This window comes from Mesitornis unicolor, unplaced genomic scaffold, assembly GCF_000695765.1.
Source record: "Mesitornis unicolor isolate BGI_N332 unplaced genomic scaffold, ASM69576v1 scaffold27166, whole genome shotgun sequence".
Taxonomy (NCBI): Eukaryota; Metazoa; Chordata; class Aves; order Mesitornithiformes; family Mesitornithidae; genus Mesitornis; species Mesitornis unicolor.
The window spans coordinates 63,927-84,422 of NW_010193406.1; the positions used below are offsets into that span (position 1 = coordinate 63,927).

At 37.2% G+C, this 20,496-nt stretch overlaps 1 protein-coding gene across 1 annotated transcript in view; it reads right to left on the reverse strand.

The window, feature by feature from the left end:
- Window positions 1–2,134: 2,134 nt before the first annotated feature.
- The window catches only part of SCAMP1 (secretory carrier membrane protein 1), a 20,514-nt gene continuing 2,152 nt past the window's right edge, over window positions 2,135–20,496 (reverse strand). Inside the window, exons 2-8 of the mRNA XM_010187453.1 lie at window positions 14,626–14,724; window positions 14,244–14,355; window positions 12,787–12,915; window positions 6,590–6,749; window positions 4,758–4,859; window positions 3,178–3,295; window positions 2,135–2,323 (exon numbers count right to left, since the gene is read on the reverse strand). Of these exons, the coding sequence (XP_010185755.1) occupies window positions 2,135–2,323; window positions 3,178–3,295; window positions 4,758–4,859; window positions 6,590–6,749; window positions 12,787–12,915; window positions 14,244–14,355; window positions 14,626–14,703 (888 nt within the window). The 5' untranslated portion in view covers window positions 14,704–14,724. The remainder of the gene's footprint in view (window positions 2,324–3,177; window positions 3,296–4,757; window positions 4,860–6,589; window positions 6,750–12,786; window positions 12,916–14,243; window positions 14,356–14,625; window positions 14,725–20,496) is intronic.

Genomic DNA, 20,496 nt, shown 5'->3' on the forward strand with positions numbered 1-20,496 from the left:
TCCCTGCCAAATGGGATTTTATTTCTAATGGTTTTTTCTGTAGTATATTCTGGTAATGTATGTTATTATGCAGTCTTCAACTTAAGTTAAATTGCAAGGACGATGTCCCTGGGATTCCTATTCAAGAGATATCCAAGAAAATGGCTTAAATTCAGAAGTAATCCACAGTACAGTTCCTAGATAGAACCCTCAAGTTAAATTTAAAAGATTGTTAAAAGAAAAATCTTGACATACACTTGCTAAGGATGATGCCTGACCTCAAGAAAAAAAACATGGCTTTTGTCTGGAAAGCTTTTGGTAACATTCTACATAGATTTAAGTTCAATGCTAGCTTGTCCGCTAGTATGACATTTCAGAGCCCCTATTACATAGAATATTTAAATTGCTTTTAATTTCATGATGCAGAGAGCACTTAGAAGCAAGTATTCATATGAAAATCAGCATAGGAGAAACTACTACATTTATCCAAATTCAAGCTGGATTTGAAGAAATTCGTAAAAGAAATGAGACTAACAGGGACTTCATGCTAACAGTGCAACACTGACCCAGTGATTAAGCCAGGCATTTTCATTTCTGTAGTGCTCTTCTGTTACTATGAATGCAGTGTAGTGAAAAAGAATCTATGAAAGTTGATTCAAAAATGTTATGCTGTCTTACTAAAGGTGATTCACCTCAAGGGCTGCATTCATTTCAGCTGCACAGCCTGTGGGATGCAGACCTTCCTGTCTTCATTTTCTAAAATAGTTTCAGAAAACAGCCAAAGTATTGTGCATAAGACTCAAGAGGCAATCCAAGAATGTAAATAGTCTTCAAAGGAGAGAAACATGTTACACTAAGACCCAATTATATTCTTGAATGTTATGGTGGTATGTACCACTGTGGATTGCTCAGTTTCACAGCACCAATTTAACCTCTTAGGCCTCAAGTTCAATGAGTTAAAAATTTAACTTTGTTAAAGATGAAGATTTCTCACTTTCCCAACTCAACATGGTTTAAAAGCTTTTTTTTCCCCAGTTTAAATCAAATGAGAGAGATGGCTGAGTTAACATTAAAGTGAATTCAAGTATCTTTTAAATGTCATTGCTTATAAAGTTCAATCTTGGACACTATTCCTGTTAGAAAATCCAATACTGAATATGTACGGTTTTGGACAAGCAGTAAACAGAGTGACTGACAAGGGTAGAGATTTGGTACCACAGTTAAATCCAAATCTACAATTAAAAAAACCACCCAAACCCAATAAATCCCAAATACAACAAAAATACCACTGCACATAGAAAAGGGAAGAGGGACAAGAAACTAGTGTTCTATAAGTCAATATTGGTTTCTTTTCTCCAGCAAAATGATTCTCCCAAGACATGAATACTGAAATTAAAAATAGCAAATATATAATAATTTAGCTCTTTGAAACCATTAGTTAACTTCCTTAAACTGTACACAGCATTACACATTCTATTACAGAGAATGTTTATCCACCATAGTAATTTCTCACAGGTAGAGAATACTCCATGAAAATAGATACAAACAAACGCTATAAAGTGGCGCAGGTAATTTCAGGACCAAAACGCTATTTTAACAAGGTAAGGTAACTCAACAGTATTCATGCAAACTTACAGGTTTATATCAAAAGACTTATCCTAAAAAAAACCCAAGAAAAGAATTCATAGTATCTACCCTAATTGTATTTGTCCTCCAGCAGCTGCTGAAATTGCAAAAACAGTAGCCAAACCTACCTTTCTACATCTCTCAGTCTACCCCACTTCTTTATAGTAGAAATAGGGAAAACAGTTCTTACAAAGAAAAATAATAGATCCAAAGTGCTTTCCTGAAGGTGAAAAAATTACCAGAGTGAAGCACTTAAAACATTTATTTATTTGATATAACACAGTTCATTCTCAGGCCAATTGAAATTATTTATCCTCCATAAAATACTGAAGGCTTTATATTCTAGAATGCAACAACCTAAAGAAGGGTCAAGAATGGTAATATTTTTAAAATAAGTAAGTTGGTAACAAAATAAACCAAACATTTTCCATTTTACCCATGCACAGCTGCAGAAGAAACAAACATGCTGTGTGAATTTTGATGTAGGCTTTTAGGAAGTGACCAGAAAATAAAGTACAATCAAAGGGAACTATGATGACTTTTCATGTTTCCCTAAAATTCGGTTACCCTTGAACGCATTTTGAGCTGCACTGGTTGCTGCTGTTGACGTGGCGTTGGCTGCAGCTGTTTGCACAGTCTTGTTGGACATCACTCCCGTCGCAAACTCCTGCTGCGCTTTCTCAAAACTAGCGCCAGTCGTGCGGTAGAGGCCATGCACCTAAGGAGGTGGAAAATTGGAGAAAAAGGGCACTGAGCTGTCCATTTCTTGGCAGACTAATAGCAAATTCTCAAACACGAAGAGCTGTGTGGTGGGGAAGTCTGGTTTGCTCATGTGTTTGGGAGGATCCAGAAATGAGTAAATGTAATCCTACAACTTCTTATCGCCCTGCTGCACGCACAGTTTCAGCGCAAAAGGTTTTTATACGTCTTTATTAAAATGTGCATGGTATCTATTATCTGAAATAACACAGTTAAATACAGGAACAGGCTGCATCCTTAGCATAATACAGGACTCACTGCTTGCAAAAACATCTTCTGCCTCAATTTGTGTATCTTTGAGTTTTCATGCTATGCAATCATTAATTGAGCACAAAATGTTAAAATAATAAAAGCAGAGAAATAGAAATCCTTTTCTGAGCTGCCAAGCATCTCCCTCTTCTATTGGTTTTAAAGGGAAAAATTTTGGGAAGAGCCGAAACTGAGCAGTCACTTGAATCAAACTTCACTCAGCCTGATGAATCACCACAGATCTGAAAATTACAACCTGGCATCTACAAGTACAATGATAGTGCCCCTCATCTACTGCAATGACATTCACCTTCCCTGTCACTCTGGGCTTACCTCCCAGTTTTTCTTATTCAGAGCTATCCTTCCCCATTTTAGTTTGTAGAAAGTAAGTGCATTGTACAAACAGCATTTTTTAACTCCACAACAGGATAAGCAAAAAACAGGTTATATTGTTAACACGTAAGGCACACCCCCCCCAAGAGTATCATTTAATCCCCACTACTTCATGAGAGAGTACCTCAAGCAAAGAAAGGAAACAAAAGAAGGGAACAGTATGTATCTTACCTTTTTAAACATAACTAATGAGATAACAGCAGATGCTGTGAAAAGTGCAGCTATGATTATCATCATAATCCCAACAGGAATACTCTTATTCAGACCAGTAAGAGATGAAATCCACCCACTGAAGGAAAAAGAAAAGACAAACTTTACTAGCACAGCACATGAATCACTGGTATCCACATCAGGAGAAGCTTTATAACCTCCTGGTCCTGATCAACTTTGAATATTTTTGAAGAGCAAGTCATGGGAATTTCACACAACCATATTTTGGTTCTATAATATGCTTCTAGAGCTTTGTTTCTATTTTTCCCAATGTATGCAGTGAAACTCTGTGAAAAATTGTAGTAAAGATGATTATTCTTGAGCAGAATTGAAGAAATTGTGAAGAGTTGCTCATCGACATTTTAGTGTTTGTTCCCAGGTTTTTTTCTGTAGTTACTGTCATTTCAGATCAATTCAAGACTACATGATTTCATGGAAAAGAAAATGTCTCTAAAAAGATAGCTTATAACATCTTTAAATATAAAAAAGCCATGCCACACAAACACAGAGCTTGTGTGGGAAGACTAATTTATTTGTATCCACACAGTGATGCTTTCTCAATTGACATTAATATGATAATTCTTTGAAGAAGGTACTATCAGAGTAAGCAGTAGAAAAGATCACTATATCAGTATCTACATTTCCCCATTCCAACAGAAAAATACAGTATTGAACTCGAAGCCATAAAAACCAGGTTGCCTTAAGAGAAATAAAACAAGATGGAAAAGAGTCTTTCACAGAAAGAAAAGCAAAAAATTTCTGTAAACCTCAACAACCTTAAAACTTTCCTCTACCTGTTTCAAATTGCTTTGATATCCCCTAAGTCCAACCAGACTCTACCACAAAACTCCAAAATCCAAACTGTAATTAGCATTTTCTGATGATCTACTTTTCATACTCCTTCCCCAAGCACCCTTAAAAGCACACTCCACATACTTGGAGAGGTAGCCCTCTATAAAGTACTTTTACCATTTTGGTAATGTCAATCAGTATGTCTATGAAAACCCAAAATATCCGATTCGAAAACAAAAGTGAACAAAACAGCATCTTTCCTTATACTCTAGTTCTAAAGCAATGCTGTTTTGTCTGCCTTACGTATGCATGGAGGTTAGTAGCAAAAAGCACAGATACAGAGAAGTGTCACAACCCAGCAACAGCACTGCTGGTCACAGCTCTCCACGCTACCAGCTGGATACTACAACCGTGCTTTTAGTTAATTCAAGTTCGTTGTGTTGGTTTTTTTTCCAAGGATGGTGACTGGTTCACAATGGCTTTTCCTTGTAAAATCTAAATATTAGACCTTGAAGACTCAAATAATAGGAGAATAATAACTGAAGTACCTCACACTGTTGGGATATGTTTCACCAACTTTTCCTAGTTAAGAGCAGTCCAAAAATGCCTTTTTTTTTCTTTTGAGTGCTAAATGTAACATTTTCATCAAACGCAAGATTTTTTTTGAAAATACACACAGACCAGATTGCAGCTGCTGTACCAGAAGTGAGTGTTTGTGTTACAGACACTACAGCAATCAGAATACTCACCAGTTTCCCCATCTCTGAAATCCTGCAGCTTGAAGTACATGTACAGCAAACTGACAGATATATACAAAGAAGAACACAAAAAACCTGAACGAACTGTCACTCCTGAAATAAGGGGAAAAAACAGGATTAAAGCAGCCAGGAAATTAATTACTTTTAGCAAATATTGTAGTACCAATCTATCTTTTTTTTCTGCATTAGCTAAAGGAAAAGTGCTTTTATTTGTTGACAGTGACTTGAAATACCACTAATTCTGTGATTTTTTTGAGTGTTTATTTGCAAGAGCTGCTGCTCCTTCCTTAATAGAGTATTTTTGCCACTGGCACCTCTAGTAGAGGTGAGAATGGCAGCAAGAGACTATTCCTTGGTGTTCTGTTCAGCACACAGCAGGGCCTCTTAGACTATGCATAGAGGTTTTATTACAATGCATTAACAACAGAATTCTGCTCTGCTTTCAGACTGAAGTTCACAGGTCTGGCAGGATGGGAATAAAATATTTTAATTGTAAAAGTAAATAAAATATAATATGGAATTACTGAAACACAGTGCTAACCAGAATACTGAAGCAGCTGTTGCTTGAAAGCTAAATACACAAAATAGGTTTGCTGTTTAAAATTACTAAAATGCCAGCCTGACAAAAAGACTGAAAAAAAACCAACAACCAAACAACGAAAAAACCACCATCACCAAAACCAAACCCAACTATAAGTAAGACCTCAACTTTCTACTATGAAAACTCGTTACCATATGATATGCTTGCTACCAGAGTTCTAAAGAAAGCAGAAATAACTTGGTCAAGTCACAGAACCAGATTTTTCCATTAATAGCTATTCCTGCAGAAGGGGGTTCACTTTTGTTTATTCAAACAGTTCAATTCAATAACTATTTCATTTTCAGCTGTGCAACTGACCAGAATTTGAATATGCAAGTAGTATTTTTCCTTTTCCAAACAATCTATATTCACTAAGATAAGCTATGGATTTACTAGAGAGCAAAAGCAAATTCAACTATATGATTCCTCAAAGATGTGTGGATATAGCAATACTTCCCTGGTTAGCAAAAAGAAACATCTCATTTAGTCTAAAGGTTAAGCTTAACAGCAATTTCTGGCCATCAATCTTTCTCTACAAGAATTAGTGCATTTAAACTGAGAATACCCTGAATCACTTCAATGTAAGCAAAAAAAAAATCCCAAGTAATACTGTAAGAGTACAAGAACTTAAAATCTCTACATGCTGATTTTCACCAATAAAAGTTCAATTTTGCACACAAATCAACCATTCTATTCTTAAACACAAAGCTAACACACCTCACACTCGTGAATTCTGAGAAGACTGCTAAAAGCTAGGAAAAATACTAGACTTTCATTACTGTATACCCGCTTCACATATTCTTAAAAAACTCAAGTCTATGTCAACTACAGACACTGTAGGTTACTTAACAATATAAGACTTTTATAGTATAGTTTTATGAAGTTCATTCAGGAAACTAAAAACTTAGGATACTCTTAACTATTAACCTACTCAAATTCTTCATGCAAAAGCAGAGATTTAGTTAGAATTTTCCTTAAAACTTTTATGAGCCCAATACAAACTTAAGTATTTCCTACAAATACTTTGTAAATGGTAGAAGCTATAAATACTTTAAAGTATATTCCATTATATTCCTAACTATTGCCATATATGTTTCAAATACAGCTGAATTAATGGCAAAGTTACTACTTGTTTCTAATGAAAGCACATTAAAGGATTATCATAATGATAATCAAGCAATTCTGGAATATTATTGCATTTCAACAAGTTTTAAAATATCCTAAGTCAAGCTGAAGTCGTTACCTGAAAGCTCCATAAAGTGGTCTGTACCAGCAGACAAAAGAAAAAGGGGTAAAAAGCAAGAACCAGAGTATACTCAATCCAAAATCAACCCCTCGTGTAGCATCAACGTAAAACCAGGCCAAACATCCAAAGATATTAAGAAACAGTGTCACTGTATGGACTGTAGAAGCAAAAGCAAAATAGTCTTAATTAAAGTATGTTTATACAATAAATTATTACAACTGTTAAAGTAATATCCAAACTGAGCATTTTTACACAAAACATCAGTATGCTGACAGTAAATTAATACCCTCTCAAGATCCTCAGCAACAAGCTAACTTGTAAACAGATTTTTTAACTTTCAGGCAAACCTTGTATTCACATGTGAAAGTACTGAACACAAAAATTCAAGTACTATCAGGTAGATGATGAAGGAAAAAAGCCTGTCATAAAATAGTACCTTTTCAAACTTAAAATTATCAAAAATAGTTTCTACAGCTGCAATAATTGATACTTTACTTGATATGTAGATAATACCGAATATTTTTTGAGAGCAAGCTTATAACTCATATGAAATGCATCATACATTTAGCACTGTACAGATTCTAAATTGAAAAGAAAATTTAAAAGAACCCCAAACTTAAAATGCAAAGCTCTTTGTCTTCCATGTAATACAGCAAAAAAAACCCCACTTAATAAAAATGTTTCTCAGTAAAACAATCTGCAAGAAGCTGTTCTAGATTCTTTAATACATATTGCATATTCAAGTATTTCTCATAACACTGGTCTTAAACATCTGCCTTTTTGGTGCTCTGTTCTTAGCTCAACAGCCCATTGGCAGACCTCGTTACAGGTTAACTGCTGAATTTCTACTACAGAAAATGCATTGGCAATACAACTTCACAGCTTATTTCAAATATATTTAATTCTTAGAACATAAAAAGATAATGGAGTATTAAGAAACATTGTAACTACTACCTTCATGCTATCTGGCACAAAAGTTGGGTCTGCCAGACTTAAAAGATGAACAGGGATTTGTGTCTTTGCTCAGCCATAACCAGTGATTCAGGAGTCATTTTGCTGTCTCAGAGGACAGTCTCTGTCCTTGTGGACCATGATAAAGTAGAGTATTTAAAACTGAGAGTGCACAAGCTACTCCTTGCAGCAATGATACTCTATTTAAGTGCAAAAAAACATTTTAGTCATTTTACTGGAAGGAAAGGTTAGCAGAAGAGCTGACAAGATTCGGGGGGGGGGCGGGGAAGACTCCTTAAACTCTTTGCTGCCCTCTTCACTAGTATTTAAATAAGTCCTAAGTCAACTTAACGAGAAAAATGTCTTAACGCTAAATGCCCTCACCATTGCATGACAGGCTGATGAATGATGAAATTCAAAAACACTGCCCTCAGAAAAATGGTATTTTCCTCTAAGAGTCGCCAGAAACAGAAACTGTACTTTTAAATAAAAAGCATTTAATGCTTCTACATATCTTAGCACTGTTCCAAGATGTCAGCAAAGCAACTCATTTCAGAATTCATGTGTATGCTTCAAAGCACAACAATGGATACAAATCCAAATTCCTGCCTTCCACTGAAAAATATTGAGGAAGCTTTAGTCAATACTGGAAAACAGGGAGAACCCCAGATTACTAAAAACAGCCACATTCTGGTGGAGTTCAAACTTTCTGAAATTTCTTTTTTTTTTTTTTTTTTTGCAATTGCAATTATGATAACAGGACAAGTTTTAAAAGCATATCATGAGAGCAGAAGAGGGTTGCAATGTCACACCCACTACTGATACTTAGAAGCTTAACAAAACCAGCAACTTAGGGTCTACTTCACTGAAGTTACGGAGAATCTCATCAGTAAAAACTGAGTATTACCAAGCTATGGATGAAGACACAGGACTTCACTGACAATTCTTCCTTTGCTCCACTTGCCTTTCTCTCTGCCTGCTGCAAGCCTCAGAAAGGCATTTGTTCTCTGAGCCAACACCTTCACTAAGTAAGCTGGAGAAGCTTTGTCATTTTATGAACAGACAGGTGTTTTATGCTCAGGATAAGAGGTTTAAACACCTTCCACCTACTTGCCTTTTCAAATTAAATCATTATACAAGTTATTAGAAGATAATGTGCACCTGGGGGCTGAAATGTCCTAAGGCTCTGGAAGTCTTCAACGTGCAATGTCTATATGACAGTAACTTCCAACTATACCAACACAGTACTCAGTGTGAAGAGATCTGAGAGCCTTCTCCTAGCTTAGCTGTGGAGGCAGTTGAGGCTTTAAAAAGAAGGGCACTCCATTCATGCCAGAATAAGAGTGAACAATGGGAAATTACATTAGTTTAATAAATATTGAGACTCAATATCCCTTTTTTTATTGTAAACTTCCTTGTACAGAAGAATCCTACTTATAGTCACATACCCTGTCTTAATTAACTACTCATTATAATCCATTAATGTCTGAAAATGAAATGTAGATAAAGACCAGAAGCTGCACTCATGCTCTTTGGCATCCACATTATTGAGATGGTTATTTTGCAGTCTCATTTGGGACTGTGTGAAAAGAGATTTTTGTAGTAAGTTTCAGTTCAGTAATGTTTTATTGACAGTATTCTTGGGAAACCAAACTCCTCACCAGCACACATGACAAAAGAATGCCCTTCCTTCCAGGAACCAGCTGGACTGTCAACCTGTAATGGACTGCCTCAAGGGGAACAGGATGCCTACAAAACAGAGGGGTTTGAAGGCACAAGGCAGTTGAAAAGTGAGGACAAAGCTGGTGAAAGGCTGAAGAAAGGCTGAAGAAAGCCTGAGAGACCTGGGTCTGTTTAGCCCAGAGAAGAGAAGAGCAAGAGGGGATCTTAGAAATGCTAACAACTATCTAAAGGGCAGGTGTCAAGATAATTGGGTCCAACTCTTTTCAGTAGTGCTCAGTGAAGGGCAATGGGGACAAACTGGAACACAGGAAGTTACATCTGAACATAAGGAAAAACGTTTTTACTGTGAGGGTGCCAGAGCACTGGACCAGGCTGCCCAGAGAGGTTGTGGAGTCTCCTTCTCTGGAGACATTCAAAACGCGCCTGGACATGTTCCTGTGTGACCCAGTCTAGGTGATCCTGCTCTGGCAGGCGGTTGGACTGGATGATCTTTCGAGGTCCCTTCCAACTCCTAACATTCTGTGAAGTCTGATCATACACAACCTTGGAGCACAGAGTGGCTTCAGCCATAGTTTAAATTTGTCTTTTTGTCTGTTCTGCTCTTTTTGGAGAGGGCGAGTGTAAGACATGTGCTAACACACCTTATAAACGTGCTTCCATAGGGAAAAATACATTCTGAAACTAGCTTAGATCAGCACATGGCAAGGACATGGTATCAGAAATGTAAAGGTGGGGTTTTTTTCTCTACACAGTACATTAGGACTTCAGCTAAAATACTGTATGCGGTCCACATTATAAAATTCTTGATACTATACGCTAAAAAACCCATAATAATAGAGTGGACCAAGCAGCAAATCTGTGACACAGCAACCAATCAGACCTCTAGAAAACATAACTTAAAAAAAAGGCTGAGTAAACCATGCTAATTTAATCAAAAATAGAAAACTAATGAGGATAAATGTGTTCTCCATAACAGCAGCGGACAGAACAGGGAGAAGCAATGACAGGAAGAGAGAATTAAATTATATCATTAGAAGGTGTTTCCAAGTATAAGACAGCAACACACTAAAACAGGCTTAGAGGGAGTTTATTAAGTGTCCATCCTTGGAGGTTCTCAGGAACAGGCAGAACAAACATCAACACAGACTGATGTATGTACTACTGATTGTATCCTCAGACAGAAGGATGGATGAGATTAAACTCTCCTAAAAGGAAATAATACCATAAAAGTTAGCACATTAGGGTATTATTTTTCTACCAGAATCTACAATTTAAGTAATTTGAAAACCTTTAAAAGTCTTGTTCACAGAAAATACAAACATTCACAACCTATATAAAGTAACAAACCCAATTCCCACAGAAGCTTTCCATGAGATTAAGCAGCTGTTTGGCTTGCAACTTCAAATAAGAAATAGTCTTTGAAAATCGGTACTGCTCATTTTGTACATGCTATCAACCTGCAAGGAAAGTAGATGGCAAACACAGGCTTTTGAGCCAAAAATTTTTGGTGTTTGATACAGGTCAAGAGACATGGGACACTTCATTAGTAACAGCACAGAAAGATCTAAAAAGTAGTGCTCAGTGCTTAAGAGTCAGGAAAACTGTCATTCTATCTGCAAGCCACTAAAACAGCAATGGTCTCAAAACCAAGACAGAACAGAAAAAGCTCTACAGGCAGCTGCCAGAAGCCACTGCCAACTGACTGCTGTAGTTCACAAAATACATGTGAGCAGTTAAAAAAAAAAAAAAGTATTTCCAGGGGAAGAAAACCCCAAACATGCAAAGATAAAACCACACCAAGGAATCAGAAAACTCTTCACTTCTGATACAAATAGAGAAAAGATGGATGATTCATGGCATAGGGATACAAACTTGTTTTTTCATCAAAGAACACACAGATCTGACACAGGTTAAAAAGTTTCCTCAGACACATGAGGACCGAGAATAAGGATATAAAAATTGCTGTTAACCACGGCAACACACATAAAACTGAAACAGAAAAGTTTGTTCCTACAGCTGCTATAAAGGAAGAGGAAAACTAACCTACTTTACAAAGTGCTGAGCACACAGTGCTAGATTTATCCAAATGTGACTATGTTCACAGAGTCCCTAGGCCTTACATGACCTAGGAAGTTGTGGAAAATAAAATAAAATCCAGGGTAGAGCAGCAGGCAGAAGCAGGCTGGTTTGTCTCCACTGAGGAAGCACAGCCACTCTAATGAAAAATAAAACCAAACCATGTAGATACGATCCTGAAAAAGAAGAGCCACAAGGACTGATTCAGCAGCCAGCCCTAAGGCATGAAGTATCGTACTCAGTCTTTTTTCCTTTAGCCTGAAATACATTTTGTCTTTCTTTTCCCTTATTATGCCCTTTTCCTTTACTTCTGAGTAATTCCTAAATCAGAGAGTACTAGAGCTAAAGAAGGAAAAGAGCAAGAGGACTCCATTAAAATCTGAGTCTACCTAGAAGAAAATCCGTTATGCTAGTGTAAAAGCACAACTTAGATCACAACTTGATTAGATTTCATCTAAATCTTAAGTGTCTGTCAGATTTATGAGAGCAACTAGTCACACATTCTACAGTAGTTTTAGTTGCTCATTTGAAGATTAATGACCCTGCAATGACTAGAGAAAGCTGTGGATTATGAGGAAGTGAAATTCACTTGATTCAATGCTGACTGCTTATTCTATGTGCTTCAATTATGTGGTTCAATCACAGTAATAAAATTACCAGATTAACAAGTAAAATTAAAGAGATTTGCTAACTAAATCTGAAGCCCTGACAAAAAAATCTAGAAAAGTTCTGAAATTTACATTTGTTTAGTATGCTAAAAATCTATTAAAAGCATTGAAGAACTTTTAGAATCTTTCCTCAGTGTCAGAATAATTATTAGGCCCTCATCACACCGGACAAGGCAGAAGAAACAAATGTTGTGGCATTTGCACATTTGGTTCATCCAGCATTTCCCCAGTCAAAACACAGTACCTGAATGAGGGCAAAATCAACCCCATTAATATGGTGCAGAGCATTGATGTACAGGACAGTTTTAACATGGATAGGGTCTTTAGCTAATTTAATTTACACTACTTTTTAAATGGACTGAAATCATATTAAGTCTCCACTCCACTACAGACTAAAAACTATATTAAACTATATAAATGTACGTATATAAAAGTAAATGAATATTAGACTTCTTAAACTCATAAGTCTATTAACACTGATTGCGAATTATACTTCTTAATACAGAAGCTGATTTTAAAACAAGTACATTTATTTTGAAGTTAAGAAATGGTCAAAGCTCATTTTACAACAGCAGAAATATTAAACCAGAAAACTGCAACATACTCAAACCAGACTGTGTTAGAATAATTCACCTTTTTCTATGGAAGTTTCTATGAAATAATCCAATACTTTAAAAATTGAAGCTAACAAAAAGATTTCACTTCAGCATTTGACTTCTGAATTTAAAAGAATTTCTCATTCCTGCAAAAGTAGTAGGTACGTATCATCAAGTTTTAATAAGAACTTTGTTTTATATTTAAAAAAAAAATACTTACACATCCACAAATAGTACATAATCTTTACTGTCTTCTGGAATTCTACAGGAATGTCTACAGAAAAGTCCTGGTAGAAACAAGGTCCTACTGGAAAATTCTCAGGAAGAGGTGGCCAGTTATGTTTTCTACCTGTAAAACAGAAAAACTCCTGAAGTCTTTCGAGTACAGTTTTAATCTCTGTATTGTAGAAAGAGATAAGCATTTGGACTCATTTGAATTGTTTTATTCATAAGTTTCACATGTGTGTGGATAACTTTGGCTACCAGAACCCAGGAGTTTTTTTTAACGCAGATATTCATTCCATAGTATATGGTTACTTCTCTCATGACTCTGTTTCAAGACAGAGTTACGGAAAAATTGCATCTTATAATAAATCAGATTACGGTTTAAGAATTGTATTTCATGTGGTTTCCCGCTGCTGTGGTACACGTTTCAAAATTTTCAACAAAGACTGAAAGACAGCTTGGTGAGATGGTTTAAGAACAAAAAACAAGTGCATTTTTTTCTACATACACTTTGGATACTCACATTCAAAGACTGTATCTTGATAAACAAGGAGCTAGCTCAGAGTTACTTCATTCAACACAAGTTAACACCTCAAGGTCTATTAACAAAATTTCAATGGCATGCCTACACTATGAATGCAGACACCCTCAAACTAGTGTCCCACAAGCATAGAAAGGTATTTTTCAGGCATGCCCAAATGAACTAGCTGGAATAGGAAGCAACAGACTTTAATTCTTCTTCATGGATTCCTCAAGCACTTTGAAGTTAACAACTCCAACTTAATAACAAATAACCATTTCAGAAATATCCTGATACATGCATGGGGTATCAGAGTTATGTTCCTTAAGATATAGATAAACAAAAGTGTGCCAAAAGCCAGGAAGAGCAAAGTGATCAATTTAGACCATAATGAAATTAGATGAAGGGCAATACATGGAGAAGGAAATGAAAAAAACTACCAAAAGTCATTATCTGGGAGAAGAGTTAGAGAGATTTAATATAGAGATTGAAAAGAATACTGAGAAAATAAAAGTGATTTAATGAATGGACAGAATCACTTGTGATTCTCTTCCTTATAAGAATAGCAATACCCCATTCCCAGATCCTGGCATATGACTGCTCTCTGCAGCTTCCTGAGGAGAGGAAGCAGCGAGGAAGGTGCCAGTCTCTTCACACTGGTATCCAGTGACAGACACATGAGAAAGTTGCACCAGGGAGGTTTAGACTGGACATTAGGAAGCATTTCTTTACAGAGGAGGTGGTTAAACACTGGAATATGCTTCCTAGACAGGTGGTCAATGCCTCGAGCCTGTCAGTGCAATTTTATTTTCCTGAAGAGATTATAAAATCCCTTCTTTGACCTGTTTCACAATGTCACTGTAAAACCAAAACACTTTCTAAGAAAAAGTGAAATTTATGCAATTTATATAAGTATTTTTTTTCATACATACCCCCTTGCTGATTGAGACTCTGCATTTCCCTTTCTCTGCGATCGAGTTCAGCTGCTTTTCTTTCCAGCTCCTCTTGACGCTTTAGCAGTTCTGCCTGGGCCAAGGCATGCTCCTGAACAAAACAAGCACTGTTAGATATTGGTAAGAAATATGAACACAAAATAAATATTCCAAGTCTGTTCTCTATAATTAAGCATCTCCAGTTATGAAGACTGACCTAATACTGCATAAATTCATGCATTAACCGATTAGTTCAAGACAGCTATTAACTTTCATAAATCATTAGGAAAACAATGCTTATTTATGGAAGACTTTATTCCAGAAGTGTATTTAAATAATTACTAATTGCAAGGATCATAGTGCCTGAAAGTTACAGACAAACCTTTGCAATTTGTGTATAAGCAGGTGGTTCTTCTGTTGGTTTCATTATTGCTGGCTGGGTACTGGGAACATTAGGCATTTTCACAGTTCCTGGAGAAGGCTAAGAAAACAAGACACAGTTATAGGGAAATGGTCTCCTATTCTAATAAACACCTTTTCATTAACTCTGTAAGAACAAATGTAGTTGCTTTAAAGACAGTGTTACCAATAAACCAAAAATCTGATATGTTGTCTGCAATGCTTATAACCTTTAGGAAAAAGAAATTAACTATTTTCTGTGGTGCAGGTGTTCTGCTTATTTGGTTTTACACTGCACTACTTGCCATAAACACACATGGAATTTTACACATCAGTAGAAAGTAAACAGATTTTTAATGTTGTTCAGGCATTAATATGGACAGTTACTGGTGAAGAGAATTGCAGGATTTAACAGTGAACTATTCATATTCGGAAACACGAGGCCATTTATTAGTAATGTCTTCCAGAGCTTTCTACTTAACAAACGCTTTTATCACCTGGCTAACTAGAGCAGCACCATACCGTATTAAATTTTCCAATTCAAGTTCCATAATCTACTGCTTATATTCCACCGTAGCATCTAGTTTCAAGTACCACTGGCAATCCCTTCACTAGGTCATTACCTGTAAGAATACAGCTTACAAGAAGCCCTTAGTAGCTCAAGTTTTTTGTTTGTTTGGTTGTTTTTTGTGGGTTTTTTTGTTGGTTTGTTGTGTTTTTTTTGGGGGGGGGGGTGGTTGTTGCTTGGTTTTTTTGTTCGTTTGTTTTGGGGCTTTTTTGGTTGTTTTGCTTTTGGTTTTGGTTTTCTTTTAAATCCTTTCCTCCTTATACCCATTTGTCATCTTTTCTGGTCTTCTCCACATCTATTATGCACCACACTAACTAGCAGCTACCAAACCAAGGAAAGAACTACTGCCTAGATTGAAGTTATCAACTGAACTGCACCCAAGCAGATTAGTATAGAACTACTAAGATCTTATTTTATTCTTAAATGCTCCTGGGGTGAAACTACAATTCTTTCTTTGTGTAGAGCTTGCAAAATGACAGACTTCCCTGTTTTGTGATCTTGCAAGTCGGAGAACCACTTGTTCCAAATAAGACTGAAATCAAGAACAAAAATACGGTGTGAAATGTGATGTTTTCAATACAAAAGCACCTTAAAACAACGCAGAAATCAACTAAATACCACTAATCTGACAAAATATGACTTGGCTTGGATTACTTGCATTTTATCTAACCATTTTTGAAATGCACAAATGCAATATACACGGGAACAAAAAACACTCTGCCTGAATAAACTCCACTGCAGTGTGTGATACTGCAGGATATCTCAACAACATATGCTGATGCCAGCATGTCAAAATTATATTTCCACTTAATACCTCAGGTCATGATAGAATACTGAGATTATCAGAGAGGTCACATTTCTCAGAAATGCTCAGTGATTTAAGCTTTTCATCCTAAGATTATTCAGTGCTGCAGGATGAAGACAACCAAACGCCAAGTGCCAGGTCCTGCACCTGGGTGACAACAACCCCATACAACAATATGGGCTTGAGGAAGAGTGGCTGGGAAGCTGCCCAGTGGAAAAGGACCTGGGGCTGTTGGTCAATGGCCAACTGAACATGCGCCAGCAGTGTGCCCACATGGCCAAGGCGGCCAACGGCATTCTGGCTTGTATCAGAAACAGTGTGGCCAGCAGGAAATGATCAGCGCTGGTGAGGTTGCACATCAAATACTGCGTTGCACTCTGGGCCTCTCACTACAAGAAGGACACTGAGGTGCTGAAGCATGTCCAGCAACGAAGCTGGTGAAGGGTCTAGCGCACAAGTCTTATGAGGAGCAGCTGAGGGAACTGGCGTTGTTTAGTCTGGAGAAAAGAAGACTGAGGGCAGACCTTATCACCCTCTACAAATACTTTAAAGGAGGTTGCAGCAAGGTGGGTGTTCTTACCAAGTAAGAAGCAACAGGATGAGAGGAAACAGCCTCAAGCTGTACAAGGGGAGGTTTAGATAGGATGCTAGGAAAAATTTCTTCACTGAAAGAAGCATTGGAAAAGTCTGCCCACGATAGTGGTTAAGTCACCATCCCTGGAGGTTTTGAGAATTAATGGACACTTCGTAAAGGCACTGAGATCCATAACTATTAAGTAATCAGAACAGAAATTCTCATCTGTTAGTGTTCTACAGTGTTCTGTTTGTCTACGTTACTTTGTTTTGTATTGATACAGGATTTCTAGGAAAACAAAATTACTGAGGCATCTTTGAAGGAAACCAGCGAATCTGCTAACTTGCCAGGTAACTTATTTACCTTGACAAACATCTTATGCAGCTCACACCATGCATCTCCAAAACTACTGTGCCTTCTTTAGTCTCAGAAGTAGATGAGTAGATAGAGGCTTCTCAGGTGGCTTCAGGGAAATAGAAGTCAAGCCTCCTCCCTTTCTTTGCAAATTTAACAGTCCAGTTCATCCTTCTGGAACCTAGATGACTTGGCCCTGTATCAGCCATAATGAAAATCTGAAAACATTATATGATCTATGTTTCTTACCTGAGCAAAATGTCACAGTCATCCTGTAAAAATTCCTTCTCTTTCTAGTATCATGGATCAACGTCTGGCTTATTCAGGATAAAGTAAGAGAATTTATTTACTTAGGATAAAGTAAGTAGAATTAGGATAAAGATGCAGAATTCTGTTGTAATTAATACATAATTTACTAAGTAAAAGAAATTAAACATATATATTCTGACTCTCTTACAGATAAGCATACACATGGGTTGTTGGGAAAAGATGTTGCTTTTATTACACAGCACATTACTTGTTGGAATACAGCAAACTAATTAGATATTCTGGGGAAAAAAAAACCCAAACACTGTAAGAACTGCCAAATACTGGAACAGGTTGCCCAGTGAGGCTGCAGGATCTCCATTCTTGTGTGTATACAAAACTCCCCAGGACAAGATACTGAGCAATGTGACTTAGTGACCAACTTTGAATGGGAGCAGGGGGAATTGAAAAAGATGACCTCCAGAGTTCCCTTGGAACCTAAGACTTGGCACTTAGTCATGCTTGTTTGTCCATGTGCTGTTGGTTGCTGCTCCAAGTGGTATTGGTGGCTTAGGGATTTGAGTATGGAAGAGAGATACCCAACTTACAGCCTGCATAGGACTGATGAGACATTCACAGCAAGACAGATGGTTAGCAATTCTGTCTTTTTAAGGTTGTAACTCTAACACTACACACTCAGACTGTGTTGAGGACTGCACTAACCTCCAGCCATGATTGGATAAAGTCATATCATATCTCATATCATGATATACCATCCACATTTGGACAGGGGAGCTATGTTGACTTTTTACAGACTTAACTTCACAGATCCATAGTCTTTCACTCTCACTGACACATAACATTAAGGTACTTACATCCTGAAATTCAACTAGCTGCACTCTACAACACCCTTTTTGTTGCTACCTCAAATGATACTTTTACGAAAAATCTTTTTATTTCATGCCTTGCTCTCACAGCTGCACTGGGGGAAGAAGGAAACTATTATGACCTCTCTTGAAGAGGTCAAAAGAAGTTCTCTCTTGAATAGGTTTCTCCATGTGGGTGAAGCAGTTTATTTACAGGGGGCAGGGGGAAGACTTCCCAGAGAAGTCAGGTGTGGATGATCCATCTGGTTTCCTAAGAACACTTCACTAGATGCAAGATAAGAGGGGAGCTGCCAAGGAATTTATTGCAAAAAAGCCCAACATTGAAATACATCTCTTAATATGGTGAGTTGACACTGGCTAGACCCAGGTACCCAACAAAGCCACTCTATCACTCCCCCTCTTCAACTGGGCAAAGAAGAGAAAATATAATGAAAGGCTTATGGGCTGAGAGAAGGACAGGGAGAAATCATGCACTAATTACCATCATGGGTAAAACAGACTCAACTCGGGGAAATTTGTTTAATTTATTACCAACCAAATTAGAGTAGGATAATGAGAAATTAAACCAAATCTTAAAACCCCTCTCCTTCTTCCAGGCCTCAACTTTACGCCAGAATTCTCTACTTCCTCCCAGCCAGCAGCACAGGGAGATAGGGGTTGTGTTCAGTTCATCACATGCTGTTTCTGTCGCTCTTTCCTCCTTAGAGGGAAGACTCCTCACACTCTTCTCCTGCTCCAACACCTCCTCCTGTCCTTCACTGACCTTGGTGTCTGCAGAGCTGTTTCTCTCACATACTCTCACTTCTTTCACACACTGAAGTTGTAGTTGTGCAGCTTTTTCCACCTCTCTTAAACATATTATCACAGAGGTGCTACCACAACCCCCAAATCACTTGGCCTTGGCCATTGTCAGGTCTGTCTTGGAGCTGGCTGGCATTGGGTCTATTGGACACAGGGGAAATTTCTGGCATCCTCTCACAAAAGCCACCTCTGTAACTCCTCTACCGAAACTTGCCACACAAACCAAATACACTTAAAACAACAAAAAAAGCCCAACTCTACTAGTGATTTTTTCCAATTTATTAATGCAGCAATTTGAAACTATTTGCTACATGCATTATTGTGTCTATACATGTTATACATGCATACACAGAGTGCTCAGAGGAGTTCCACATGCATTAACAAAACTTGTAGAAGCAGGAAGAGACTAAAGGCCTTTAACAGTAGTTTCATTAAATGATGAGGCAGAAATACTGTCTAATCTCATCAGTTCCTTGTTGACTTCAGAAACATGACAAAAGACGCAAAGTAATCTCCATGGTGACTGTTAGAGCTTGAGACAAAACCACTGAAGACACAGGCAATTATATTTAATTTGACATTTATACAACTCACTGAAAATTTTGTTTGGTTTAACAATCAAAAATAAGACAGGCTTTCACATTTGTTAAGAAGCAAAAATACCCACCTGATTTCTCGTACATGATATCAACGTGGTGACACTTGAGACCTAAAATCTCCTATGCCCATCCACTTTCCTCATCATGTCTTATGTTTTATTTTCCTACTAAATGTCCCACTGCAGATGTGAATGATATAACCTGACTAAGAAAAAAGGTGAACGCAATGAAGTACTAAAAATAAAAATATTTTTAAATAAATAGAATAAGGAATACTGAGAAAAAGTACTATTCACTTTTTTTCCTGTCCTATCCTGACAATCAAGAAAGAACTGATAGGAAGCATTTCCCACGGCAAAAGCAGAACACAACTGAGCTAAGATAATGAATGTCAGTATTCAGAGCTTGAAGACACTGTCTCACAGAAGAAACATCCTTGTCGTGACTTGCAATGCAGAAATAATTTTGCAGTCCAGCATGCTTTATAAACTTAAATTTGGAGGGAAGGGTGAAAGAAAATTAATGCTGTGTTAACGGTATAGACTGCAAGATACCATCTTACCACTACCACTAGAAATTTGGATTTCTAATTGACAAATATCATTCTCAGCTTCCTTAAAAGCTACAACTACACACTGTTACTCATAGTGAAACAAACATAATTTTAAGTTTTAGAAACCAGTAATGACATATTTTGCTACCACCAGCTTGCATCCTTCCTGCTCACTAGAGCCATTATGGTTTTCAAATGTTAGAAGTGGGATTACCTGAACAAAACTGTTCAAGATGACTCAGGTTCCTATCAAAGATAGAACAAGGAACAGCAGCAAATCAAAGCCCCCAGAAACTATCTGGATGGTTTTGGGTAAAAAAAAGACACAAAATGCAGAGTAACTTCTTTTCTTACCCTGATGGACATTGTAATCCTCCAAGTCTAAAATTCACAGACCCTGTTTCTACCGCTATTCAACCAACATTTAAAGGCATTTACTTCCACTGTCTTCTTCCTTACTCCTGCTG